The 27,925-nt window shown below is 44.2% G+C and overlaps 2 protein-coding genes across 10 annotated transcripts; one reads left to right on the top strand and one right to left on the bottom strand.

The window, feature by feature from the left end:
• The first annotated feature begins 76 nt into the window (after window positions 1–76).
• On the top strand, window positions 77–11,409 carry unk (unk zinc finger). Of its 3 annotated transcripts, XM_031804902.1 has the most exons (15): window positions 77–895; window positions 2,239–2,563; window positions 3,071–3,280; window positions 4,014–4,190; window positions 4,341–4,471; window positions 4,583–4,718; window positions 4,848–4,965; window positions 5,144–5,231; window positions 5,346–5,713; window positions 7,387–7,600; window positions 8,450–8,545; window positions 8,631–8,816; window positions 8,973–9,154; window positions 9,327–9,587; window positions 9,734–11,409. In XM_031804902.1, exons 2-15 carry the CDS (start codon window positions 2,415–2,417, stop codon window positions 9,884–9,886), a joined length of 2,469 nt encoding a protein of 822 aa, XP_031660762.1. In that variant the 5' UTR covers window positions 77–895; window positions 2,239–2,414; the 3' UTR covers window positions 9,887–11,409. The 3 variants fall into 3 exon arrangements, with proteins under 3 accessions (XP_031660762.1, XP_031660763.1, XP_031660765.1); XM_031804903.1 differs by lacking the exon at window positions 77–895 and having other exon boundaries at window positions 1,911–2,563; XM_031804905.1 differs by lacking the exons at window positions 77–895; window positions 2,239–2,563 and adding an exon at window positions 2,624–2,833.
• On the bottom strand, window positions 11,028–26,041 carry LOC109870336 (protein unc-13 homolog D). Of its 7 annotated transcripts, none has more exons than XM_031804895.1 (34): window positions 25,881–26,041; window positions 24,911–24,943; window positions 24,737–24,787; window positions 24,450–24,506; window positions 24,196–24,300; window positions 23,957–24,016; window positions 23,797–23,863; window positions 23,410–23,590; window positions 23,179–23,223; window positions 23,013–23,084; window positions 22,710–22,779; window positions 22,376–22,480; window positions 21,944–22,036; window positions 21,749–21,867; window positions 21,548–21,665; window positions 21,338–21,459; window positions 18,109–18,199; window positions 17,951–18,007; window positions 17,713–17,810; window positions 17,518–17,569; window positions 17,304–17,434; window positions 17,055–17,175; window positions 16,045–16,197; window positions 15,790–15,885; window positions 15,392–15,598; window positions 14,777–14,851; window positions 14,566–14,651; window positions 14,285–14,399; window positions 12,649–12,720; window positions 12,416–12,499; window positions 12,213–12,333; window positions 12,000–12,123; window positions 11,607–11,824; window positions 11,028–11,531 (listed from the first exon to the last, which is right to left on the bottom strand). In XM_031804895.1, exons 1-34 carry the CDS (start codon window positions 25,941–25,943, stop codon window positions 11,422–11,424), a joined length of 3,372 nt encoding a protein of 1,123 aa, XP_031660755.1. In that variant the 5' UTR covers window positions 25,944–26,041; the 3' UTR covers window positions 11,028–11,421. The 7 variants fall into 7 exon arrangements, with proteins under 7 accessions (XP_031660755.1, XP_031660759.1, XP_031660756.1 ...); XM_031804899.1 differs by having other exon boundaries at window positions 12,416–12,454; XM_031804896.1 differs by having other exon boundaries at window positions 14,572–14,651.
• Between the last annotated feature and the right edge of the window lie 1,884 nt (window positions 26,042–27,925).

Genomic DNA, 27,925 nt, shown 5'->3' with positions numbered 1-27,925 from the left:
GGGGGGGAGTTTTGTTAAGATCCCAGGGGTTCGGTCTAAACATTAACATCCATCGCTTGCGGTATGGTTTTGGAAGCATAAGGACCTTATCTTTCATATCAGCGAGAAAGAACAAGGAAAACATGTTAGGTTAAATTGATATACACCTTGATAGGGTTAAGGCGTCCATATGCTTCACAGCCGAAATAGTTCGGTAGAGTTCGTGCATATATTATGAGTACGTTTTTGAATTGTGTGATTTTTTTTGAGGGGCTGTTCGGGCAAACCGCATTTTTCTGGAGGCAAACTGAAGTTCGGATCCTGGAGATTGGTCAACAGTAGCTATTCTTCAATAGAGCCACACAGTGGAGGTGTCAAAATACCCATAAAATCTAGCGGTCAAACAGGGAAATGGTTCCAATTGTTTTTCCACCATTCATCTTTCTCATACGCGATTTTAGAAACAGGGCTGTGTCTTGTGTATGCTTACCCTGGCGTGACGTTTTGATAATCATTTGATTCTCTCTCGGACAAGGTGACATTTAGGCTCTATTTACTCTAAGATTAAAAAAAAAAAATGTTCATTAGCATCAAAAGTAGACATCTTTATTTAAAATGACTTGCCTAGTTAAATAAAAGGTTCAATTTTTTAAAAAAATAGGCAAGTCAGTTAACAAATTCTTATTTACTATGACGGCCTACCCTGGCCAAACCTTAACCAGGACGAGGCTGGGCCCCATTGTGCGCTGCCCTATGGGACTCCCAATCACGGCTGGTTGTGATACAGCCTGGAATCAAACCAGGGTCTGTAGTGACGCCTCTAGCACAGAGATGCAGTGCCTTGGACCACATCATGCAAGACTACAAATCCCTGCAACTCCTGCACAGCCTCTCTAGTTAACACCTTTGCTAACAGGTACTGTATCAAATTAAAACTTGCCCAAGACAGTTCACAGAATTGTCAATTATTTATTACTACATTTAGCTAACATTAATCCAGGGATTACCTTTCCATCTATTTGGAAATCGCATCCAGATCATCATGGAATTTGAGAGAATGCAAGCACATTTGTTCGGCTAGCCGAGTTCAGCTAGGCACCAGCTGAACTGAAGCATGCTGACACCTTTGGTGTTCCCACATGACCATATTTCCATGTTACAGCGCTTGTTTACGGAGAACAGACGGCAGACAAGAAGCGACCACCTGTGCTAATTAGCCATTTAGCATGCTCCGAACACCTGTGTGTAAGCGTAACTTGGGAAGTGTAGTTTCGATGGGTGGAGGCACTCATACCATAGTTGTATGGATCTGTTAAAAACTCCTATAGTAAGTGTATATATTTTTTATTTAAATAATTATTCTTTCTCACTGATGAAAGATAAGGGCATGTTTGGCTCCAGGCATAAACAGTCACATATGTGTAGAATTGCAGGAAATTAGCTTTAAAACTGCTAAAATGTGTCTCCATCCAAAATGGATTAGAATTGTATGAAATTAGCTGTAAAACAGATTTTTTTTATTAATCTCTACCCCATGCCAACATAAGTAGAATTGCAATATATATTTTTTTATAAAATTGCTAAAATGTTACTTCCCCCAATGGAAAAATGTGTAGAATTGCAGGAACCAAATCTTGCTTAAGCCCCCCAAAAGGCTGGAGCCGGCCCTGTAATAAGGGCCATACGTTTCAAAGGCCGTATCACAAGTAATGATTATTGACGTTTCTAGACGCTAAAACACAGCGTCGGGACTGTAGTTCACATGAGGCAGTCCTGTGCGAAGCTAATGTTTGAGAACTCTAGGGAGAAGGCAGAATACCCCCTAGAGTTTTCGAGAGATCGCTATAACTCTTATCACCATATTGCTCGTGAATGACCAGGAAAATATTAAATATCACACAATTGTACATATTTCCATTTGTAAAAAAAGATTACAGTTTTGAAACTGCAGGAAAAGTGTAGTAACTGCAGTCGACTGTGGTATCTTGGAAGTAGTAATAGCAACATTCTGTTTTGAAAGTGAAATAAAAAGTTGAGCATGTTTTGTAACTAATAGTTAATGAATGACCACACAGGTGGGAAACCGTGTAATATTGTTATTTATTATTTGCACAGGGTTTGAGGGAAGTGCTTTGGTTTGCACATAACACATTTCATATGTGTGACTCAAACGTCAAGTACAACTTTATGTATGCTCCATCTAATAAAGATAATTGTTTTATGTCAAAATTATATTTATATGTCTTTCACTGACTGCAGTTTAAAGGCAAAGGGGACAGACGATGTTGAACTACATGCCCCACAGTTCTTAGCAAACCCTTCGAACTGACGCTTCCACTTCCTCGTACCAGGCGCAAGCGCGCATCGGTAAAGAATGCGGACTTTGTCGCACACTGGAAACAGAACGCTGGTACAAAAGCTTCAAAGAGGAAAACATGTCGAAAACACACACAAAGCCCCCGTCCTCGTCGGGGGCTACGACCTCCGGTGGACCTTCTTCCTCCTCATCCTCCTCGCCCGCAGGTGGCACGACGTCTCCCGCCAACGTCCTGCACGTACAGCCTGAGAAGCCTCAACACTACACGTACGTAGACCACACAACCTCACGTGTATAAACACACCCAAAAACCACTGACGTTAGGATAATTAGTTAAATTGCTCCTGTCGGGTTTGATTTTAAGTATTTTTTACCAGCTATCGCTGGTCTGCATTAGTGTGTACCAATTCTAGTTAGGCAATATAAGTGAGAGGCCTACTGTTGACTGAGTTGGCGTGGTTTGGATTTGTACAGTAGCCTTGGACTGTTTGGGGGCATTTTGTGTCAGGATATGATAATATGCCGTCAAATTACAGTGTAAGACACTTTAATTGGTCTAATGGTTCATAAGTTGCCTTTATGTGTCAGTGTGTTTTTGAGAGCGAGTCGGAGGGTGCATGTTTACATCTGCAACATAGGTGAAAAGTTGTGATAACTAAGAAGTGCAGCTTGCTATTGTTATTTTTTTGGTATTAAATATACCGCATGCACTAATGTCCTACTCCTATATCTCTACCCATTTCTTCTCTTTCCCTCTCTGTCCCCCCTATGCAGGTATCTGAAGGAGTTCAGGACAGAACAGTGTCCTCTGTTTGTGCAGCACAAGTGTACCCAGCACCGGCCCTTTGCCTGCTTCCACTGGCACTTTCTGAACCAGCGGCGCCGCAGGCCCATCCGCAGGCGGGACGGAACCTTCAACTACAGTCCAGACGTCTACTGCACCAAATACGACGAGGGCACAGGCACCTGCTCTGACGGGGATGAGTAAGTGTGTGTGAGAGAGGAAGAGAAAGATTTTAGATTTTATCTATTGGTATAGTAGACAGACACTTGTTTTCTTCACAATTTTATGGTGCACTAAAACCAATGTTTTTTGTGGGTCTCAAATCTGCCCTATTGGGTCAATTCTTGAGTTCCCCACATTAAAGGCATGGACAGACTGGTAGGATTTGCCCGGCTGAGAGTACTTTGCACCTGATCAGAGTGCCGGCAGTAATTTGCAAACCGATTGTACATGTAGAAACGGGCGAAAAGTTTGACCGTCAATGGCCAACAGCGGGTGGTCCCTATAAACACACCACGCCGACACCAAGTGAACAAACGGCCCCGTACTGTGCAGACTGACAATCGGTGTGATGAGTTGCATCCTAAAGATACACAGAACATGCTCTGCATTGCATAATACAGCACCTAAGAATCTGAGATTGAGTTTTCTTTTCAGATTGAGGGTACTGTTTATCAATGAGATGTACCCATTCAGTTGAATAGCTGAGGTGATTGTTGTTGACTGCTGTGATTTGCAGCTGAAAACAGCCCCCCCCCCTTTCTGGGCCATGCCTCAGGCAGATCAGGAGAAGTGCTGACACATTATCACTTTCACACACTCAGCCTATTAACACACACAAGGGGAACGCTAATGTGGAAGACTGTGGCTCTGAGACAGTATCACATGACCCAGCAAGACGTGTAGTTTGTTTTCCCAATTTGTGATTTCCAGATGTCCGTACCTGCATCGTACGGCGGGCGACACAGAGCGGCGGTACCACCTGAGGTACTATAAGACGGGCTCCTGTATCCACGAGACGGACGGGAAGGGCCACTGCAGTAAGAACGGCTCCCACTGCGCCTTTGCACACGGATCACATGACCTACGATGTCCCGTCTACGACGTCAGGTACAGGAGTATACAGTGCAGCGGAGACATATCTTCTGTTCATCTTCAAATTAAGGTTTAGTTTAATGACCCAAAGCCAGAGATTTCTGTTTCATTGTTCCACTTTCTAACGGGTCTCGTTGCCATGTCCGCCCCTCTTCCACTCTCCAGGGAGGTGCAGGTGATGGAGTCTCAGGGGGGGTCGGGGGCTGCTGAGGGAGGAGGGGGGGAGGGCCAGTCGGGGCTGGCGGCCAGTACCGCCCTCATTGAGAAGATCCTGAGTGAGGAACCGCGTTGGCAGGGTACGAATATACACATACACATGCACATCCTTTAACTGATCAATGGCTGTTCCATGTGAAGGCCATGATTCCAATGCTACTACATTTCTCTCCCTTTCTCTCTCTCTGTAGATAACACCTATGTGTTGTCCCACTACAAGACAGATCTGTGTAAAAAGCCTCCTCGTCTGTGTCGCCAAGGTTACGCCTGTCCGTACTACCACAATAGCAAAGACAGGCGGCGTAGTCCACACAAACACAAATACAGGTACAAAACATGCACACATCCATTCGACACACACACAGGTCATATGACCTGTTTAAAAATATATAGATTTTTTTACTTGTGTCCCAAAAACAACACTAAAGTGTGTGGGGTCTCTCTCTCCCTCTCCAGAGCGCTGCCGTGCCCAGCGGTGAAGCACAGTGAGGAGTGGGGAGATCCCAGTAAGTGTGAGGTGGCAGAGGGATGCCAGTACTGCCACACACGCACAGAGCAGCAGTTTCACCCTGAGGTACGTGATGCGGTCCGTCCTAACTTCAGAAACACGCTCCTTGTCTCAAATTATAACTAGGTCATCCGTTTATATCATTGGCAGATTTGTGCCAAAGTTCGAGTTCGCTACATTTGCTTAACACAAATTAGAACTCTATATTAACTGACGGTGTGTTTTGTCTGATGTGCCTCCCCAGATCTATAAGTCCACGAAGTGTAACGATATGCAGCAGTGTGGCAGCTGCCCCCGGGGCCCCTTCTGTGCCTTTGCACACCTTGACAACAGTAAGTGTCTCAACACCCTAATCGTGTTGTAAAATGAAAGTTAGCAAAATCGTGTTGTAAAATGATAGTTAGCAAGTAAGTAACTGATCTACTCTTTCTCCTCCTGTCTCCTAGAGCCCCCTATCAGTGAAGAACCGTCGTTTCAGACCCCCAGCTCCCCACCTCTCCACCCAGGACCCCAAGACCCTCACCCTGCCCAGGAAGGATGCTCCAGCCCTGGGGGCCGAGGTGGAAGATCTGGGTCTCTGTCTGGAGGTCCGTTCTCCCCATCAGGGGGGGTGTGTGTGGCAGAACAGGGCCTGTTAGGGAGGGTGCTGTCGTTGTGTGAGGACGTGTGTGGGGGAGGCGAACCCCTCTCCCCCTGGGCTGGGGAAGGGGGGTACGGTAGGGCACCGGGGTACGAGAGGGAAGATCATGCCAAACAGAAGAGTTTTACCATGGACCAGCGCAACAGAGAAATGGCGTCTCATCACAGCAAACAGGTACCTTTTTATTGTTGTCAAAATCAACCAGCTTCGAACTATAATTACACATTAGAAAGAGGAGGAAGGGAAGCGCTACTAAGGTACACAATAGTACATTTTGGTAGATCGAAGGTGCTCTTTGGTAAAAGGGGTAAATTGGTCATCAAAAAGAAAGGAGGACCAAGGCACTCTTCATATAATTAATTAAAATGCCTTTATTTGTATGGCGTGTTCAATAGAAACAAAGTTTTAAAAATCAGACGTGTTTCGGCTGCATGGCCTTCGTCAGGAAGTACAAAGAAATAATACAATGTCCTCTTTTGAACAGCTTTTCCAATTAGCCCTAATTGGAAGGGGGAGTGGTTACACAATTGATTGGACACACCTAATAAGCAGTACTATACACATTAAAAAGTGAAATACAGTAGCTATGTGATCATAAAAATACAACTCCAAGCTAGAAGTATTAGAACACTTAGAAAGGTAGTTCTAACCTTAAATATGACTGGGAGAAGTGTCAAGAATAAGTAAGCAATATATTCCATAGTACACTAGAACACCGCAAAACATAACGTTTTTGGATTTACACACTACAGTCCACTAAATACCCTGGTTTAAATGAAGATATGGATTTACACACTACAGTCCACTAAATACCCTGGTTTAAATGAAGATATGGATTTACACACTACAGTCCACTAAATACCCTGGTTTAAATGAAGATATGGATTTACACACTACAGTCCACTAAATACCCTGGTTTAAATGAAGATATGGATTTACACACTACAGTCCACTAAATACCCTGGTTTAAATGAAGATATGGATTTACACACTACAGTTCACTAAATACCCTGGTTTATATGAAGATATGGATTTACACACTACAGTCCACTAAATACCCTGGTTTAAATGAAGATATGGATTTACACACTACAGTTCACTAAATACCCTGGTTTAAATGAAGATATGGATTTACACACTACAGTCCACTAAATACCCTGGTTTAAATGAAGATATGGATTTCTCACCCTTCCTGTAGGTTTGTGATAGGTCCATTTGCTGTCATCTAGTGGACATTTTGCTCAATTGCCTTCAGCTGTTCATGTTTTTCTGTGTACTATGGAATATATTGCTTACTTATTTTTGACACTTCTCCCAGTCATATTTAAGGTTAGAACTACCTTTCTAAGTGTTCTAATACTTCTAGCTTGGAGTTGTATTTTTATGATCACATAGCTACTGTATTTCACTTTTTAATGTGTATAGTACTGCTTATTAGGTGTGTCCAATCAATTGTGTAACCACTCCCTCTTCCAATTAGGGCTAATTGGAAAAGCTGTTCAAAAGAGCACATTGTATTATTTCTTTGTACTTCCTGACGAAGGCCATGCAGCCGAAACACGTCTGATTTTTAGAACTTTGTTTCTATTGAACACGCCATACAAATAAAGGCATTTTAATTAATTATATGAAGAGTGCCTTGGTCCTCCTTTCATTTTGATAATTACACATTATTGGCTTGGGTGTCTGTTGCTGCTTCAGCCAGCTTGTCATTCATTGTCTTGATGTCTCTGTAAGGCAGTAATATCACATTGTTGAATGCAGAAACTATTAGGCAACATTGCTTATTGTACTATATCTACACTAGTCTGTATAGAACATACCACCACCCTTCTCGCTCTCTCTAGGACCTGCTGGTGTTCCTCCCAGTGGGTAGTCCTCTGAGTCTGTCCTCCAGTGTTCCCTCCAGCCTGGCAGCCACCCCTCCCAGCCCTGCCCCTCCTGGACCCCTCCACCAGGGCCACCACCACCATGGAGCCCCAGCACCAGGCCTCTTCCCGGGCATGAATGCCAACGCACTGCCCTTCTATCCCACCAGCGACACCGTGGAGTCTGTAGTGGGTGAGTCAGTCACACAGGCACAGTAGACTTTTAAACTCTTATTACTCACAGAGGAGCTAGCCATTTGTAGAAGTAGCTAACTATTGTAGTTCACTTCCTAACATTCCATTCAATTACAAAAAACAGGATTTATCCCTGAGGGGCAATTACATGGGATATCGCTGAAGAATATTGCCACTTGATTGCTGTGGGACAGAGCTGACAGACTGATGTTTTGGTTGATAAGGTGGGACAGACTGATGTTTTGGTTGATAAGGTGGGACAGATCTGACAGACTGATGTTTTGGTTGATAAGGTGGGACAGATCTGACAGACTGATGTTTTGGGTGATAAGGTGGGACAGATCTGACAGACTGATGTTTTGGGTGATAAGGTGGGACAGATCTGACAGACGGATGTTTTGGTTGATAAGGTGGGACAGATCTGACAGACTGATGTTTTGGTTGATAATGTGGGACAGATCTGACAGACGGATGTTTTGGTTGATAAGGTGGGACAGATCTGACAGACTGATGTTTTGGTTGATAATGTGGGACAGATCTGACAGACGGATGTTTTGATTGATAAGGTGGGGCAGATCTGACAGACTGTTTTGGTTGATAAGGTGGGACAGATCTTGCAGACTGATGTTTTGGTTGATAAGGTGGGACAGATCTGGCAGACTGATGTTTTGGTTGATAAGGTGGGACAGATCTGGCAGACTGATGTTTTGGTTGATAAGGTGGGACAGATCTGACAGACTGATGTTTTGGTTGATAAGGTGGGACAGATCTGACAGACTGATGTTTTGGTTGATAATGTGGGACAGATCTGACAGACTGATGTTTTGGTTGATAATGTGTTGTATAGAGTCAGCTCTGGATGACCTGGACCTGAATGACTTTGGCATGTCTGCCCTGCAGAGAAGTCTGGACAGCAGCTCGGCTCTCCCCAGAGCCATGCTGGGTGAGTATGGAGCCAAGACACACGCACACACCTGAGTGGAATTTCATGATTGATTGATTAATTCAATTATTGATTTATGTTGCAGGAGGAAATCAGCTCCAGAGTTCTGCTCCTGTCAACATTCCAGGAACCCTCTGCAGCTCTGCCCCTTTCAGCTCCCCCTCGCCCTCTCCACCAATCAGAGCCCACCAATCGCCATTCTTCTCCTCCCATCTATCGCAGCCCAGCAAATCAGAAAGCAGCTTCTTGGGGCCATCGCATAGCTCTTTAGGTTTGTGGATATCTTTTTAGATCATGTGTTTTTCTGCCCAAATCCTACAAAATTAGAGGGTTTTAAAATGTGTATAATTCTTTAATTCTCCCATACATTCCAAAGACACCTCAGCTAAATACATGTCTCATGTGTTCCATGTCTCCTGTATTGCAGGTCTGAATGGTATGAGCAGTAGTATCTGGGAGCACCCATCAGGCCAGGGTTCTCCCGGTACGCCCCCGGCCCTGATACCCACCATGGGCCAGAGCATGGAGACAGCCCGGGTCCGACAGGAACTAGACGATGCTAACAGACTACTGAAACACTGGGACCACACCTGGAGACATACAGCACAGGTACGAGAAGTGGGAGTAGGTGTGTGTGTGCGCGCATGTTAGTGTACACATAAACCAACAGATGGGTCAGACTAAAACATTTTTTCTCTTCCTTCCCATTTTCTCCCTCTGTTGCGCTCTCCCTCTTTTCACTCATCACCCTCCCCTACTCTACATCCCGCTCTCGCTCCAGTCGTGGGCGGTGTTGAAGTCTGATGCAGAGGAGTCTCGTGGCTCAGCCGGTCGGTCAGCTCTTGAAGCGGAGCGGGCCAGGCAGGCTGAGGAGGCGGCAAAGAGACAGACCTCCCTTCTCCAGGAGGCGCTGGAGAGCATGAGGACAGGAGAGAACCCTCACTTGGGCCTCCACCAGCTCCAGCTGCTCCACAGACTGCCTCTAGAGTCTGTCCTCAGTTTGCAGGCCCAGCTCTGTACATGTCTACACACTGTGGAACAGGTAAAGGAGAGACACTGATATTTGCAGTATACACATGCAAACTCACATACACACAGAGCTATGCTTGTTGATGTGAAACATTCCCCAACTAACCAGCAGACATTTCTTTTACCTCTCCTCTCCCCCACTTCTTTCCCCTTATCCAGGTGGTGTATAGAAAGCAGTGTCAATGTTGTGTGACGTGTGGAGAGCAGGGATCGGTCTCGCTGCCCTGTGGACATGGTCTACTGTGTGACAGCTGCACCAGCTCTACAGAGTGCCCCCTTTGCCCAGAACAGAACCTAGATCAGTTATCCTGACCTAACTCTACTATCTATAGCCCATATATAGATATGGTATCCTCACTCAAAGACCAGCCCAAAGACCAGCCTCCGGTCCATATAGTCACTGATTCAAGATCAGATTTTTTTTTTTACATGCACTACCCGTCCATAAGAAATGATTCAGGATCAGCTTTAACCACAGACCTGGCTTTAACCATTACAAGCTAAATCACAAATCTGACTCAGTTGTTAAAGGCATGTATGATCCAGACAGCCATCTCATGATGCAGCCTAAGTGGGCCACCATTTGAAGGAGTACAAGGTTTTAGTTTTTACCATTAGTTATTATTGTTTTGCTAAGGAGACTTATAGTCTGAGGAAGAATAGGGCTGCATCTCAATAGTATAAAAAGGCTTCCTCTCCTCGTCTCCTTCACACTGATCTGAAACTACAGGAAGGACATATGGTGGAAGCCTACAAAGAAATTGCAGATTAAGGAAGGAAAGCCATGTTAAACTATTTGGACGCTGCAGTCTTGTGTTGCTTACAGATAGTTTCTGTGTGTGACTGACTCAGTCTGTGTTGCTTACAGATAGTTTCTGTGCGTGACTGACTCAGTCTGTGTTGCTTACAGATAGTTTCTGTGCGTGACTGACTCAGTCTGTGTTGCTTACAGATAGTTTCTGTGCGTGACTGACTCAGTCTGTGTTGCTTACAGATAGTTTCTGTGCGTGACTGACTCAGTCTGTGTTGCTTACAGATAGTTTCTGTGCGTGACTGACTCAGTCTGTGTTGCTTACAGATAGTTTCTGTGCGTGACTGACTCAGTCTGTGTTGCTTACAGATAGTTTCTGTGCGTGACTGACTCAGTCTGTGTTGCTTACAGATAGTTTCTGTGCGTGACTGACTCAGTCTGTGTTGCTTACAGATAGTTTCTGTGCGTGACTGACTCAGTCTGTGTTGCTTACAGATAGTTTCTGTGCGTGACTGACTCCGTCTGTGTTGCTTACAGATAGTTTCTGTGCGTGACTGACTCAGTCTGTGTTGCTTACAGATAGTTTCTGTGCGTGACTGACTCAGGTTTGCAGTCTAATATTATTATTCTTTGTTAACCGGAAAGATGGGAGCATGTTAACACAATCAAGAAAAATGTACTATTCAATTGTGTAGTCTGAAATGATGCCGATTTTTCATTTTAATAACAAGGCGCTTCACGTTAACTCAAATACCAGCCTTTTCTTTTTATAAAAATCTATGTATAATGTTTTTGGGGCATAATTTACATTTGTAAGCATTTTGATATTTCACAGTATGTCAAACTCATGTCAAATATACACAGTTCTTGTATGTCATACTTGCTACATGCACTGACTACACCAGGTGTCAGGCTTTGGAAACAGCAGGGGGGTGTGGGTGTGTTGATAACCAATGAAAAGACACGATCACTACTATACATAGACCTGGCACAAAGTTCACACCTTGTCCTACTGCATCCACCAACAGTGATTCATTTTTGTGTGTTTTGGTATAAAAAAATAAAACAAATGTATATTTTTGGATGAAGCTGTGTGTTATTGTTTCCCCTCCTGTGACTGTTTCTCTCTCTGTCTGCGTTTCTTCACAAACAGCTGAGCCTCCCTCTCTCCTCTCCTCGACTCCAACAGCTTCAGGATACTGTCATCTGGAGAGAACACACACACTTCAGTATCATACACCTTTGTGTTTAATTTTCACAGAATTGAATTCCAAATCATACCGTTTGGTTTGGGGTGCATGAGCGGCAGGCGTATCTGGGCCGGGGAGGGGTCTGGCTGGTGCCCCTGTCTGTCCCCTGATCCCCCTCCGACCCCCGGCACTGCCTTCAGAGCCAGGAAGGCCTCCCCCTCGAAGTCATCTGTTGTCAGGGTGTCATAGTCCAACACTGTCACCACCAGACACGCCCCCGCAGCCTGGCACTGCTCCACTGACACCAGACTGACAGAGGGAGTACATAAAGAAGAAGAGGAGAATGAGAGAGAATTACTTGTATGGGTCCTAAGGGCAGGGATGAGTAGGAGGCAAGGTTAAAGTGGAAAAGATCTGAGAGACTTGGATTATCCGTTGACACCAATGTAGCGACGGAAGGGCAGCAGTTGGAGCTAGTGCTTACAACTCGAAGGCCTCGTCGAACAGGGGGTTGAGGTCACAGTTCTTGATCTGGGTGGTGCGAGGTTCCACCTCAGAAAACACATGACCAGGCTCCAGACGCAACTGGACAAACGGATCACTGGAACCTGGAGAGAGACGGGAGACATATCTGATCTGTAAGAAGACCTGTCTAGTTGACCTGTCTAGAAGGAGACAAGGAGAGGAAACCAATTACCGTTGGAGTCCATAGGTAGGAGGTTAGCTGCATTCAACACTTCCACTCTAAGTCTATGGTCAGACCTCCTGTAGGATGCTAGGAGTGTGACTGCGCCGTACTTCTCTCCACTGTAAACCTTCTGTTACACAAACACAGATTCAATGTATTCTCTATAGCAATGCTTTTTACTGTTATACAACAAAAATAAAATAGTCTCTTACCTGCTCCCATACTTTTCTATCCAGGAATTTCTCTATGAGCTGCTGGCAGTTGAGAGAGTTGTGTGTCAGATGAGCTTTCAGAATCTCAATGAATGAGTAGAGAGAGGAAAGGGAGTTATTGTATAGTGTTTATAACCCAAGGCCCCCCCCCCCATTTCATGTTTCTACATGTCCTTATAGAACCATATATGTTTCTAACAATATAATGTGAAATGTAACCAACATGAACTCACCTTGTAGCTGTCAACGTGAAGAGTATCCAGTGGCAGTCCATTCCCCTCAGCATGAAAACACTGCTCCAGACACTGCAACACACAGTCAGAAATGTTCTGAAGTGTGTATTTAAGAATAATGTATTCATCTGGACTGTGTACTCAGTACCATACTAACCTGGAGTGTGTACTCAGTACCATACTAACCTGGAGTGTGTACTCAGTACCATACTAACCTGGAGTGTGTACTCAGTACCATACTAACCTGGAGTGTGTACTCAGTACCATACTAACCTGGAGTGTGTACTCAGTACCATACTAACCTGGAGTGTGTACTCAGTACCATACTAACCTGGAGTGTGTACTCAGTACCATACTAACCTGGAGTGTGTACTCAGTACCATACTAACCTGGAGTGTGTACCCGGTACCATACTAACCTGGAGTGTGTACTCAGTACCATACTAACCTGGAGTGTGTACTCAGTACCATACTAACCTGGAGTGTGTACTCGGTACCATACTAACCTGGAGTGTGTACTCAGTACCATACTAACCTGGAGTGTGTACTCAGTACCATACTAACCTGGAGTGTGTACCCGGTACCATACTAACCTGGAGTGTGTACTCAGTACCATACTAACCTGGAGTGTGTACTCAGTACCATACTAACCTGGAGTGTGTACCCGGTACCATACTAACCTGGAGTGTGTACTCAGTACCATACTAACCTGGAGTGTGTACTCAGTACCATACTAACCTGGAGTGTGTACTCAGTACCATACTAACCTGGAGTGTGTACTCAGTACCATACTAACCTGGAGTGTGTACTCAGTACCATACTAACCTGGAGTGTGTACCCGGTACCATACTAACCTGGAGTGTGTACTCAGTACCATACTAACCTGGAGTGTGTACTCAGTACCATACTAACCTGGAGTGTGTACTCAGTACCATACTAACCTGGAGTGTGTACTCAGTACCATACTAACCTGGAGTGTGTACCCGGTACCATACTAACCTGGAGTGTGTACTCAGTACCATACTAACCTGGAGTGTGTACTCAGTACCATACTAACCTGGAGTGTGTACTCGGTACCATACTAACCTGGAGTGTGTACTCGGTACCATACTAACCTGGAGTGTGTACTCAGTACCATACTAACCTGGAGTGTGTACCCGGTACCATACTAACCTGGAGTGTGTACTCAGTACCATACTAACCTGGAGTGTGTACTCAGTACCATACTAACCTGGAGTGTGTACCCGGTACCATACTAACCTGGAGTGTGTACTCAGTACCATACTAACCTGGAGTGTGTACTCAGTACCATACTAACCTGGAGTGTGTACTCAGTACCATACTAACCTGGAGTGTGTACTCAGTACCATACTAACCTGGAGTGTGTACTCAGTACCATACTAACCTGGAGTGTGTACTCAGTACCATACTAACCTGGAGTGTGTACTCAGTACCATACTAACCTGGAGTGTGTACTCAGTACCATACTAACCTGGAGTGTGTACTCAGTACCATACTAACCTGGAGTGTGTACTCAGTACCATACTAACCTGGAGTGTGTACCCGGTACCATACTAACCTGGATTGTGTACTCAGTACCATACTAACCTGGAGTGTGTACTCAGTACCATACTAACCTGGAGTGTGAATTGCAGTCGCTGACAGAACACCATGAGTCCATCCTCCTGCTTCTGCTGTGTAGCTACCTGGTATAAGGTCCTTATGGAGTTAGTCCACAACGGAGTCAACAGACTGGGGAAGGAAGGAAGAGTGGAGATGACGAGAATATTTGAAAGGCTTGGCAACTACTAACTACTCTAAGATATTCATACAGGCATGCTGGAACAAAGAGGGTGATACATGTTCAGCACCAGTTGAACCAGAAAGAGTGTGTGATTGGCGCTACAGGTGTGTGTACCTGTACCTGTTGAAGTTCTCTTGGACTAGGTTCTCATTCATGTACTGCAGTTCTCTCTCCAGATATTTTATCAGGGGAACCACAGCCTACGGTAGGGGACACATGGAACAGTTTGTGTCAGTTACAGTAATATGCTCTTCATAAGTCAAGGAAATGTTTGTCTATAAATTCAGTATTGCTGAATCGGAAATGGCTGACGGCAGTTTCTTACTTCTTCCGTGGACTTGGAGGGGATTCTGCATCGAGTAGACATGCTGCGGACGTACATCGCAATGTCTGAATTCAGCTGGAGAGAGCGAGAGAGAGCTACTTCAATAACTATAAACTATATTAATGAAGGTGACTATAGGCCAATTTCTGAAGCGTTTGGGTTATAAAGGGCGGCTGAACTTCCTGGTTTGGCCTTGTTTTAGATTTGGTTCATTAAGAAATGCTAGAGGCCAAGACTGTATTCAAAATGTGAGTTGAGGTGCGTTCAGTTCGCCTGAACGTTTGCTACGTTGCGGAACGGTTTGTACTGAACGACACGTTTCCCCAAAATGTTCTTGTAAGTTCTTGAACAGACTTTGAGGTATGTTTTGCTCCCGTTTGGTGGGTGTGGCGTGGTGTGGCTTGAAGCATTGAGTGATGTATTTAAAGGGAAGTGGCCATGCTGACAGCGTTCCGCAACCCACATCCTCCCCGTTTTTTACCTGGTCGTTCAGTACAGCACCGTTTCCGTTCAATTGAACGTTCCAGAACGTAAAAACGTGCTGAACGCAGCCCTGGTCTAGGTCTCTTTTGACTCTCCTCCATTGAACCCCACCCCTCTCTCCTACGCCCCTACCTTCCGTCCAACGGTCTCTAAGGCAGAGCGTATCTCTTTGTTGAGGACCCCCTGTGCATGCAGTAGCTGTGAGGGGAGCACGTTGTGGAACTGAGGGTCCCCTATCACGTGATGGGTACGTTCTCGAAGCCCTGCCCAGTTCAGCTGCTGGGGCAGGCGGATCAGCACTGACCTCAGGTGTTCCAAGTCATTCACTACTACGCACAGCTGGGGTGGGGGGAGGGTGAAAGAGGGAGAGACACAGAGTAATGGCCATGAACATAATTCACTTAAATGTAGTTGACAGAAGAGGAGATAGACACACAAAGATTGTGATCGAGATGGACACAAGTAGAAAGAGAGAAGGGAAAATAAATGAAAGTGGAAGCGGATAGAGGGAGGAGTGTTCTTCCCCTCACCATGTTGACAGCCCTGCCGGGGTCTGAGTTCTCAGACAGCTCCCTGACCCGCTCCTTCAGGATACGACAGTAGTTCATCACAATCTTACACACGTCCTGAATGCACACCGCGCACACACACAAAAATGAGCAAAAAACGTGTATGCCAACAATAGTAAATGTGTGTATGATAATGTATGCTAGAGCATGTCCTTGTCTACTTATGATGAGATACTATGTGTACTTGCATGACAATGCATGTTTATGATGCAGTACCTCAGTGAGTTTGACCATGAGCATGAAGGCCTCCTCGGGGTCTGGCCAGGAGAGCTGCTCCCACAGCTGACAGATGGGCTGGACACAGGTCACCAGGTCTACTGCTGACGAGCTGTGTTTTATGGGTACCGGGCCCGACTGCAGCGGCTGGAGCTTGGGGGAGAGAGGGAGGGAGTGAGTAAGTATCTTACCTGGCTTTAAAAGACGCACTCCAGACATTTTTTTTTACTTTTCCTGTTGAAAAAAAATATCCCACGTATATAAATACAGTAATGTAGACAAATATGTTGTGAGGAAAATAGTGCTTTTTTTGTTTGTTGCAAACTTCAAGATGTAGGCCATTCAGGGAGTTGGTCTGACGGTGCCCTCTGATGTCATCGGTCTCCTCCCTTGCTTGGAGGGAAAAGTAGAGGAGCAATAGAGAACAAAATAGGAAAGTCCAATCCTCCCACTTGTGCCAAATCACGAGGATACCTCGACCACCTATCGAGATGTGCCCTTTGTTGAGTATATCAGGTGAAAAAGGAGACTGGAGTGCAACTTTAAGGTGTACAGTGAATATTGTAGCTGGTATCTATTCTACTTTATTATATTATTCAATTGAATAATATAACTGTATAGGTTGAATTGCTGATGTTGGTATGGGCTACCGTGGAAATTGTGTCGGTAAGAACACACAGAGAGATGGAGAACAGTCCAAAAGGCTATAGCCTATTTTAATCATAGAATGTAATAGCAGGGATGACAGGATGGTACAGATGATTTATTTTCAATAAATGCATCAACAGGTAAAAGGTATAACCTACTGAACTACTACCAACACCGAAAGGTATCAACTGGAGGTTTGTCAGGCTGCCACTAATTGCCTGCAGGTGTGTGTATTTAACCTGGCGAAGGGCCTGAAGTCCCGCATCTGCTGGAGGGAGAATGGGCGGGATAATGGTAGTTTTGACTGAGGAGTGGGTGGAATTCCATTCTATTCTAGGTGCTGTGTTATAACAGTATGTTACCTGGTCCACCTGTACAGCTCTCTCCACCCTGTCCTGAGTGGTGCTGAAGGCCTTGTTCAACCAATAGGGAAGCGCCTCCCGGAAGCCCTCATGGAAGTTAGTCAGCTCCAACAGTTTACCCCTGAAACAACACAACAGCCTTAGCTCTATTATATAGTGTAGTAGTGTGAAGTACTGAGTATGTATAAGGGAGTAGTGTATAAGTAGTGTGTACTACTGAGTATGTAGCATAAGGGAGTAATCTCTGACCTTTTCTGTAGGAAGGCCTTGTCTTTGTGGATGACCTGTAGACTTAGGTAGAGAGGGAACAGGCTATTGGCTAGATTCTGCTCCATCTCACCCTCCAACAGGCTTAGAGTGTGTCTCACCTCCCCCGCGAGCTACAGGAGAGAGAGGGGGAAAGGTGTGAGTTATACAGAGGAGAGAGAGAGGTAGAGAGTAAAAAACGCTGGACTCCACTTACCAGGAAGTCCAGCTTTTGGTAGACTACAGTGAACACATCCACCTGCACAGCACTACAGAGAGAGAGAGAGAGAGAGAGAGAAACAACCCCATTCAAGTCCATTCGTATGTCAAACAACCAGACCTTCTTCGTACTGAAGACAGATAATGACACCTCCCACCATACTTATATTCTGTATGGTTGTCTGTCTCTTACCTGACAAACACTCTATTCCAGCTGTCCTTGTTGTGCTTGATGTCCTGCTGTACTTCACCTATCAGCCTAGAGAGAGCAGTCACAGTCTCTGTCAGGTCCTGGGAAGAGGGAAATGGGGGGGGGGGAAGAGAGATAAAGTTACAGAATGTGTGTAAAGGGAAAGTGTGTAAAGAAGTGCATGATGTGCTTTGAAATTGATATGTGGGAGGGGGTCTCTCTTCCTTTGTCTGTAGCCTACCTTGGTCATGGGCTGGTGTGGTCCTTTCTTTATGGCGAACCACTCCTGTGTACCAGACTGAGGCAAACAAGGACGTTTAGTCTTACAGAGTAATAGCTCTGTGGATCGTTCACAGTATTAACTGTACACTTCATAGTAGTCTTTCTATGTGTACTTACGTGCACAGCCTCGATGACCTCGTCATGTAGGTCAAACTGAGCTGCGTTCAGCTTCTGAAAGGCCTGCGTCTTACAGACCTGAGACAGGATCCTAGAGCAAAACAACACGCAGGTTGTTCATTAGCTCTGTTTTAATAAACACATAATATACGACGCGCACACACACGCGCACGCACGCACGCACATTTTACAGTAAACAAATTGACAACAGACTTTCAGCAGGCGTGTAGGGAAGGACATTCAACAAGCACAGCACTTACACAAATGACCGATGATTGGCTGAGAGAAATTGATGATAAAAATATTGTGGGGTCTGTTTTGTTAGACTTCAGTGCGGCTTTTGACATTATCGATCATGGTCTGCTGTCGGAAAAATGTAAGTGGCTTATGGCTTTACACCTGATGGGTCAAATTGGGGTCATGATAGTGGCTGCACCAAATGATTGATGAATTGTAATAATTGATTATGCTTATGTTGTATTAATAGAAGGGGAGGGGCTATGGGACCCCTCCTCCTCTACATTTATAGGATCCTAGACTACAGATTAACATTATATATATGCATTGTAAGGTTTTAGAATTGTTACACAGTCTTTGCCTCTTATAAAGAAATGGGGTCTGTGAGAAAGCATTTCAAAGATAAACAAAGAGCCCTGCAGGGGAGTAGAAGAGATAAAAGGCTAGTCAGACATACCTCTATAAATCAACTTGGGGGAGTGGACATTTACTGCTGAGGCCTTAGAAAAGATTGGAACTATTGTATCTCTTGCCAGTTAGTATAGCCGTGTATGCATGGGCTTGGTCTGAGGAGTAGTAGGTAATGACATATGCAGTGACATCACAGGGGGTTGACTACAAGCATGATAAAAGCAACTTGGACTTTTCCTATGGGGCAGATCTCATGAGAGGCATCAGTTGTATATGTGATGTTTGATCTTTGACTTCAGTCTACAGCTGTATTTTGATTCAAACTGTTATGATTTATAAGTGCACATTTTGAGGGTTCCTTATTTGGTAAGTAAATAAAACGGAGCACAGAAAAACAGAACCAACACACCCCCTGCTATGTTGTGGATAAAGAGTTACCAGTCTAACAGAACACAGAGGGTGTTCTTTAATGGAAGCCTCTCCAACATAATCCAGGTAGAATCAGGAATTGTTCCATATATAATGTGTTTATTAAAACAGCCGCAGTCAGTTTCAGAATGGGCGGCAAGGAATAAGTTAGTCCTAAATATTTCAAAAACTAAAAGCATTGTACTTGGGACAAATCATTCACTGAACCCTAAACCTCAACAAAGTCTTGTAATAAATCATGTGGAAATTGAGCAAGTTGAGGTGACTAAACTGCTTGGAGTAACCCTGGATTGTAAACTGTCATGGTCAAAACATATTGATACAACAGTAGCTAGGATGGGGAGAAGTCTGTCCATAATAAAGCGATGCTCTGCCTTCTTAACAACACTATCAACAAGGCCGGTCCTACAGGCCCTAGTTTTATCACACCTGGACTACTGTTCAGTCGTGTGGTCAGCTGCCACAAAGAGGGAAAACTGCAATTGGTTTAGAACAGAGCAGCACGGCTGGCCATTGGATGTACACAGAGAGAAAAACATATGGATGTCAATCTCTCCTGGCTCAATGTGGAGGAGAGATTGACTTCATCACTACTTGTATTTGTGAGAGGTATTGACATGTTGAAAGCACATAGCTGTCTGTTTAAATGACTAGCACACAGCTCAGACACCCATACATAACCCACAAGACATGACACCAGAGTCTCTTCATAATCCCCAAATCCAGAAGAGACAGTGGGAGGTGAACAGTACTACATAGAGCCATGATTACAACTCTATTCCACATCAGGTAACTGATGCAAGCAGTAGAATCAGATGCAGTAGAATCAGTAGAATCAGATGCAGTAGAATCAGTAGAATCAGATGCAGTAGAATCAGTAGAATCAGATGCAGTAGAATCAGTAGAATCAGATGCAGTAGAATCAGATGCAGTAGAATCAGTAGAATCAGATGCAGTAGAATCAGATGCAGTAGAATCAGATGCAGTAGAATCAGTAGAATCAGATGCAGTAGAATCAGTAGAATCAGATGCAGTAGAATCAGATGCAGTAGAATCAGTAGAATCAGATGCAGTAGAATCAGATGCAGTAGAATCAGATGCAGTAGAATCAGATGCAGTAGAATCAGTAGAATCAGATGCAGTAGAATCAGATGCAGTAGAATCAGATGCAGTAGAATCAGATGCAGTAGAATCAGATGCAGTAGAATCAGATGCAGTAGAATCAGATGCAGTAGAATCAGATGCAGTAGAATCAGATGCAGTAGAATCAGATGCAGTAGAATCAGATGCAGTAGAATCAGATGCAGTAGAATCAGTAGAATCAGATGCAGTAGAATCAGATGCAGTAGAATCAGTAGAATCAGATGCAGTAGAATCAGATGCAGTAGAATCAGATGCAGTAGAATCAGTAGAATCAGATGCAGTAGAATCAGATGCAGTAGAATCAGATGCAGTAGAATCAGATGCAGTAGAATCAGATGCAGTAGAATCAGTAGAATCAGATGCAGTAGAATCAGTAGAATCAGATGCAGTAGAATCAGTAGAATCAGATGCAGTAGAATCAGATGCAGTAGAATCAGATGCAGTAGAATCAGATGCAGTAGAATCAGATGCAGTAGAATCAGATGCAGTAGAATCAGATGCAGTAGAATCAGATGCAGTAGAATCAGTAGAATCAGATGCAGTAGAATCAGATGCAGTAGAATCAGTAGAATCAGATGCAGTAGAATCAGATGCAGTAGAATCAGATGCAGTAGAATCAGATGCAGTAGAATCAGTAGAATCAGATGCAGTAGAATCAGATGCAGTAGAATCAGATGCAGTAGAATCAGTAGAATCAGATTTTTTTAAACAGATAAAAATACACCTAATGGAACAGCGCAGACTGTGAAGCTACACCAACATAGACACAGACACATGCATACACACACACATGATAACATGGATTTTGTGTTGTAGATATGTGGTAGTGGAGTAGGGGCCTGAGGGCACACACTTAGTGTGTTGTGAAATCTGTTATGGATGTATTGTAATGTTTTAAAAATTGTATAACTGCCTTAATTTTGATGGACCCCAGGAAGAGTAGCCTTGGCAGCAGCTAATGGGGATCCATAATAAATACAAATACAAACACACACATACAGCAGGGTACCTGAGCAGTCTGTGTAAGCGAGGGGTAGCGTCCTGCGTTGGGGGAAAGATGTCTCTGTATTTGGCCACGAGACACAGTCCGTACTGCAGGAAACCACGGAGAGAGTCCCCTAGCTCCTGTTTCTGAACACATATGTTTGTGTTTATTTCCTTAGTAAATGATATACACAGTATATAATATGCAATCAAAGCAAAGTAAAGCCTGTCTTACCTGTTGGTAGGGCAGATCCTGCTGGTGCCAGTGGTACTCTATACTGGTCAGCTGCTGGAGCAGCACTGAGGAGTCCACCTCTAAACTCTGGTATAGTTTACTGTAGGCCATCCACTTCCTATAAAACATATAGTGTCAATTTGAACATGTAAACGAGTGTAGATGTGTGTATGTGTTTTGAGTGTGTGGTAGCCTACTTACGCCAGGTCCTGCAGGAAAGGTGAGAGGTTACACTGAGTGGCGTAGAGGTGCAACAGGGTCTGTCCCTCCCCACACAACTCCCCCTTCCATGGAACACTACCCTGAGGCAGGTGTATTACCTTCACATATTAACCACTAGATCTACAGGCTGTATGTATGTATGACTGTCAAATGTTGGAACTGAACATTTATTACCTGCTGCTTAGAGATGTGTGACTGGACAAACTGCAGTAGGATCCCACAGTAGTTGACGTAAGCACTACGACCAGCACTCAATGTCCCGTCTCTCTGTCACAGACAAACAAACACTATAATCGGTCTGTTTCTTTCTTCACATACAATAAAGTACAATTGTACAGCAGACACATCACCAATTACAAGTGATAACCGGAGCTTACTATAGATCAACAACTATTACTAACTGTTAATAAAACATTGTTTAAAAAAATATATATCTCACAGTTACTGTAAGAGAAAGACCACCCTGCTCCTTGGGTGTTTCTCTCATCTGACTAGATGTGTAGATTGACCATTTTGGTTTGGTGTGTTCATTATGTTGACCAATTTTGCTTTATTATTAAACATAATTTGGCACTAGAGAGCTGTAGAGGGACTTGAGCTCCATACCTCTTTATGGATGAATTTGAGCTGCATATGACACTGGCCCCGATCTGGATAAGTCTCTGTCCTCGGCTCCAGAACATACCAGTTATCCTCTGTACAATGCAGGTCCTTCACACATGCACACACGCACACACGCAGACACGCACACACACACACGCACGCACGCGCGCGCACACACACACACACACACACACACACACACACACACACACACACACACACACACACACACACACACACACACACACACACACACACACACACACACACACACATTAGGAGTGTTGCTTGGTGAGCATCAGGGTGGGGGAGCATGTGTGTTTTGGAACTGCTTTACCTCCAGTCTCAGCACAATGCTTCCCAAGTAATCATCCTGGCCTTTCTCCTTCTTAGCATCTTTGATCATCCTGAATGCGATCAGAAACAATCAACATTGGGATAATGTGTGTGTGTGTGTGTGTGTGTGTGCGTGCGTGTGCGTGTGTGCGTGTGTGTGTGTTATTGTGTGTGTGTGTGTGTGTGTGTGTGTGTGTGTGTGTGTGTGTGTGTGTGTGTGTGTGTGTGTGTGTGTGTGTGTGTGTGTGTGTGTGTGTGTGTGTGTGTGTGAGCGAGCGAGTGCATGTGTGTATGCAAGCTCTACCTCCTCAGTCCATGAAAATTGGTTCGGATCTCCTCCAGCTTCTGTGCCAGAGACAACTCCTCATCCTTGTCCCTATGAGAGAGAGATTGTTCAGAATGAATATGAAGTAACAGATTGAGTTTCTTTTACTTCAACCTAACAGAACAGTGGTTTACTGGAAACTCACCACATCTCAATGTGGAAGCTGGCCACTGCAGTGTCTTCAAACTCCCTACCAGCCCAGGGGAAGAAATATGTTTAAAATCTCCATGAGAGACACCACATGGAGAAGCTTCAGTGTTCACTTTGCCAGGATGTTCAAGGGACCAGGCTATTTCAAGGCACCCTATGTAAAGTAAACTCATAGATTTGTTATATTTATAGGTTCTATGTTCTATGTAAATGTTCCTTCACGCACAGTACGAAGGTCTGGTTCCAGATGGGGTTGAGGGTCTGTTTCTTTGTGTCTGTCGTGTAAACCTTCTCGTCTGAGACGGCGTCCTTCACCACGGCTTTACGGGGTTTAGGTCTGGACCGCCGTGTCCTGCTCTCCTTCTCATCCTCCAGGATGGTCAGTAAGCAGTATGGGTCACTGAAACCTGGGGACAACATAACAAAACCCACTGGAGGTCAGCTATAGTTGGATTCGCATGCCACAATAGTAAAACTTCTGCCAGATCTGTAGTTCCTAAAGGGACCAACCAAAATAGAGAAATCTCTTACCAACTCCAGATAATCAAAATAGTTCACTCTAACCCTAAGTGAAATGAATTGTGTTCACAGATCTGAGGTGAGGATGACGTACCACTGACGTCTTTTCCCAGGATGCCCTTGGCTTCCTTCACAGTGGCCATCAGACAGTAGATTGGAGGCTGTGGACAAGATCCCCCTTAGATACTGTATAGGTAAATACTGCTGGGTCAAATGGCTTCTCATAGACCATTGAAACTCTTCTGCTAACTCACCTCTGTGTTCTGGACCCTCTCTGTCAGACTCTGGTGTTCATCCACTGCCATAGAGAAAGCCTAAAGGGGGAGGGGTAGTTTAATAGCAACAAGGTATTAGTATTGGGACAATGAAATAATCAGAGCACAGGATTTGGTCTGTGAGAGGTTGAGGACAGAGAGAGTGTGGTTAGATGTCATGTAAATGAGAGGGTCAGTACATTATAGGGTTAGCTGAGTTTGTTCGTTTAGATGATCACCTCTCGGATGTATTGGTGCAGCTGGTTGTCAGTGAAGACCTCTGAGGCTGGCTTCCCCAGCTTGTGGGTGATAGTGTACAGCAGCTCTTTATACAGCGACTTGAGCTGGGAGGGAGAAGATGTGGGAGAAAGAGAGAGAAGATGGACAAACATGAACCTTCAATAGGGACTCTAAAAGGACTACTAATGCAGCCTGCTGTAGAGAAAAAGCCAATGAAAGCAAGCACAATTCCTGTAAGTTGCAGCGAGGGTACCTCTTGTTCCTTATGTCTTTTCTCCTTTTCTTCTGGGTTCTCATTCTCTTTAAAGTCCTGAAAGTACATTGATCCTGTTATCTACTGTGTGTGCTGTATTCAGGAAATGCTGAAGTCAGAGTTCATAAAGTGATGGTGTACAAACGTACTTAATAGTTTATTTGATAATGGCAAATACAATCAAGACACAACATCATTGAGTATGATATTCATTGCAGCACGAGGCTTTAGCTCATACTGATTAACCACCCGTGTCCCTATGTGGAGAAAAAAGGAGCTGGACCTACCCTTGTGTCCTTCTCTTTCCTGGTCATCCCCAGTTTACGGGCAGGGGAGCTCTGAGAGACAGAGGGGTTACACACAATACCGTAATACAGGAAACCTTGGTTGTGGGAAGCATGTATCGCAAAATAGCATTCATATTTTGTGCATATTTAAAATAGAGTCTCTTCTCACTCTACCTGTCTCTGTCTGTTCCAAGTTGAGCCACGAGTCTGTGTGGAGGCAAATGTGGAAGGGAAACAACAAAGTTTAGCCACTGGTGGTCAAGAAACCCCTGGCACTATACTTATCCTAGAAATCCACGCCATAGATAGGCCAAATGTACCTGCTGGGACATAGCAATTATGCAATAGTGGGGAGCTTGAGAAATGTTTGAGTTTTAATGTGAAACAATCCCATGCATAGTCAGGGTGACACAAGTCAGATAGGCATCGATTCTGGCAGGGACTTCCTCATTGAAGGCGATAAAGTAACTACACTACTCCAGTCTCTGTACACAAATTTAGGATTGGATAAAAAATGATGCATATAAAACATGAACACACACACACACACACACACACACACACACACACACACACACACACAGGTATTAAAACTATGGATGTCTTGTCTGTGGTTCTTTTATGAAAAGTGAAAACACATCCATCTCCATACAGTATCATCTGACCTCATGTAGTACCGAGTAGTACCGAAGTATGATTCATGGTCACATCTTATCTAGAAATACCAAATGGACTGCATGTAATGCTTACACAACGAGTACATTAACGATAATTAAAGTGTTATTAAAACATCAATGATCATGACACATTTCTTCTCAATACAAAAGGTATTTTGAAGTCACTCAAAACTTAACTGATGCGGGAAATAAAGTTTTGCAAACCAATTTGACCTCAGCATCCGTAGAGAACCATCCTCCCAAACTGTTATCTAAGAGGACATCGAACTCTAAACACACACACATGAGCCTGATGATAAACATAGTGCCAAACACGCAATATAAACCCTTTCTAATAAGATGGGCCAATGCCAGTACAATAAAGGTGTTTCACAGAAGACCAATGCTTTGGATTTATTTCGTTGCGTATTACAAATATGAACACATTAAATTCACTTATTTTCTACATGACAAAGTTTGGTACTTGCTTGATCGGGAGGTTGTAGTAGGCCGTCTTCCGTTCTGGAGAATCCATCCTGGCTTGTCATCATGGTTGGGGTGGACGGACAGCCAAATGCCCGTCTTTGGTGAGACTGTATGACTGAGTGTGTGTGGCTGTGTGTTGTCTGCTGTGTCTAGTGGATGAGAGGCTATACGAGAGAGCTGTGCTATCGCTTAGCAACAGGAAGTCATCATTTCCTGTTGAAGGTGGTTGCTGTAACTTGCAACCGTTTCTTTATCTTTGTCCAAATGCCATCTCTCTCTTTCTCTTGCAAACTGTATACAGTAGTGTACACACACTCAAACGCATAAAACACACACACACACACACACACACACACACACACACACACACACACACACACACACACACACACACACACACACACACACACACACACACACACCATCCATCACTTTCAAGAACATGGCATGTTTCTCTCTCCCCTGCATGGTGTTCTCTTCTCATTTGTCTCTGTTTCAACAAAACTCATAAGCCCATCAACACCAAGCTTCCTCTAGAAGCTACAGTGAACCTCGGTGACTTCATCAACATCTTGGTTTAGGCAACTTTGCTTGGTCTAAGCTCAGTGTGCAACACAATGTAAGGGGTCTGAGACTTGCCTGACCAAGAAGGCTATAACTATGGCTCTCAGTGCCTTACACATGCCACATGGCAATCTCCTGTTATGTGTTGATTAGGCAAGGCAATAAAATGTAAATATTGAACATGGTTGCTTTGCATTCGGCACTGAAATGTCCACAGTAGCAATAAAAATATAACACAAGACAGGGACGCAACTTTTGCAACATGTCCCCCCCACATTCTGAAATTGCACTTTTGTTCCCCCCAGTTTTATCATTGGAATGTGATGCAAAACGAGGCAATGTTGTGCTTTAAGACCATGCGGAAGCAACCCCCCCCCCCCCCCTCCCCCATACACTTCTTAAACCAAAATTGCGCCCTTGACACAAGATATAAGAATACATGGAGTCAATGGAATGGCCAAGTCAATGGAATGGCCAAGTCAATGGAATGGCCAAGTCAATGGAATGGCCAAGTCAATGGAATGGCCAAGTCAATGGAATGACCAAGTCAATGGAATGGCCAAGTCAATGGAATGGCCAAGTCAATGGAATGACCAAGTCAATGGAATGGCCAAGTCTAGGTCCAAAAGGCTTCTTAACAGCTTCTACCCCCAAGCCATAAGACTGCTGAACAGCTTATCAAATGGCTGGACTATTTGCATTGACCTCCCCTTCGCTAAATTTAACAACAAAAAAGTATGCTGCTGCTACTCTCTGTTAATTATCTATGCATAGTCACTAAACCCTAACCTACATGTACATACTACCGCAATTACCTAAACTAACCTGTACCCCCGTACATTGACTCTGTACTGGTACCCCCTGAACTGTATATAGTCTCGTTATTTTAATTTTATGTTACTTTTTTATTTTTTACTTTAGTTTTTTGTGAAAATCTTTTCTAAAGTCGTATTTTTCTTCAAACTGCATTGTTGGTTAAGAGCTTGTAAGTAAGCATTTCACAGTAAAGGTGAATGTGCCACATCAAAAACATGGTTTATATGTCGTTGATACCACTCCATTGACTCCATACCAGCCATTATTATGAGCCGTCCTCAGAAGCCTCCACTGGTCAGAATCCGCATCCGCATCAGCATTTCATATTACTTTCTCTAGCCTTGTCCCGATTTTTTTGATATTATGCATATTGTTAGCTTGATATGCTTAGTCCCATGTGGCCCAGTTGGTAGAGCATGGCACTTGCAATGCCAGGGTTGTGGGTTTGATTCCCACAGGTGGACCAGTATAAATGGAAAATGGATACACTCATTCTCTGGATAAGAGTGTCTGCTAAATGACTAATAATGTTTAAAAAGTCAAATCAGGGGCCTCCCGAGAGGTGCAGTGGTCTAAGGCACTGCATCACATTGCTAGCTGTGCCACTAGAGATCCTAGTTCAAGTCTGCGACTGGAAGACCCATGGAGTGGTGCACAATTGTCCAAG

This window comes from Oncorhynchus kisutch, linkage group LG25 (assembly GCF_002021735.2).
Source record: "Oncorhynchus kisutch isolate 150728-3 linkage group LG25, Okis_V2, whole genome shotgun sequence".
Lineage (NCBI taxonomy): Eukaryota > Metazoa > Chordata > Actinopteri > Salmoniformes > Salmonidae > Oncorhynchus > Oncorhynchus kisutch.
This window is presented reverse-complemented; position numbering and strand designations above follow the sequence as displayed.

Bases quoted from the DNA above. Each gene is read 5' to 3' on its own strand.
- LOC109870336 (XM_031804895.1), bottom strand. From the start codon at position 25,943: ATGATGACAAGCCAGGATGGATTCTCCAGAACGGAAGACGGCCTACTA. The intron at 23,864-23,956 runs GTGAGTTAGCAG...TCTTGTCCACAG, and splicing joins AGAGGGTCCAGAACACAGAG to CCTCCAATCTACTGTCTGAT. The intron at 17,435-17,517 runs GTAAGTGGAGTC...TCTCTCCTGTAG, and splicing joins ACCAAAAGCTGGACTTCCTG to CTCGCGGGGGAGGTGAGACA.
- unk (XM_031804902.1), top strand. From the start codon at position 2,415: ATGTCGAAAACACACACAAAGCCCCCGTCCTCGTCGGGGGCTACGACC. The intron at 8,817-8,972 runs GTTTGTGGATAT...CCTGTATTGCAG, and splicing joins GCCATCGCATAGCTCTTTAG to GTCTGAATGGTATGAGCAGT. The intron at 9,155-9,326 runs GTACGAGAAGTG...CTCTCGCTCCAG, and splicing joins CCTGGAGACATACAGCACAG to TCGTGGGCGGTGTTGAAGTC.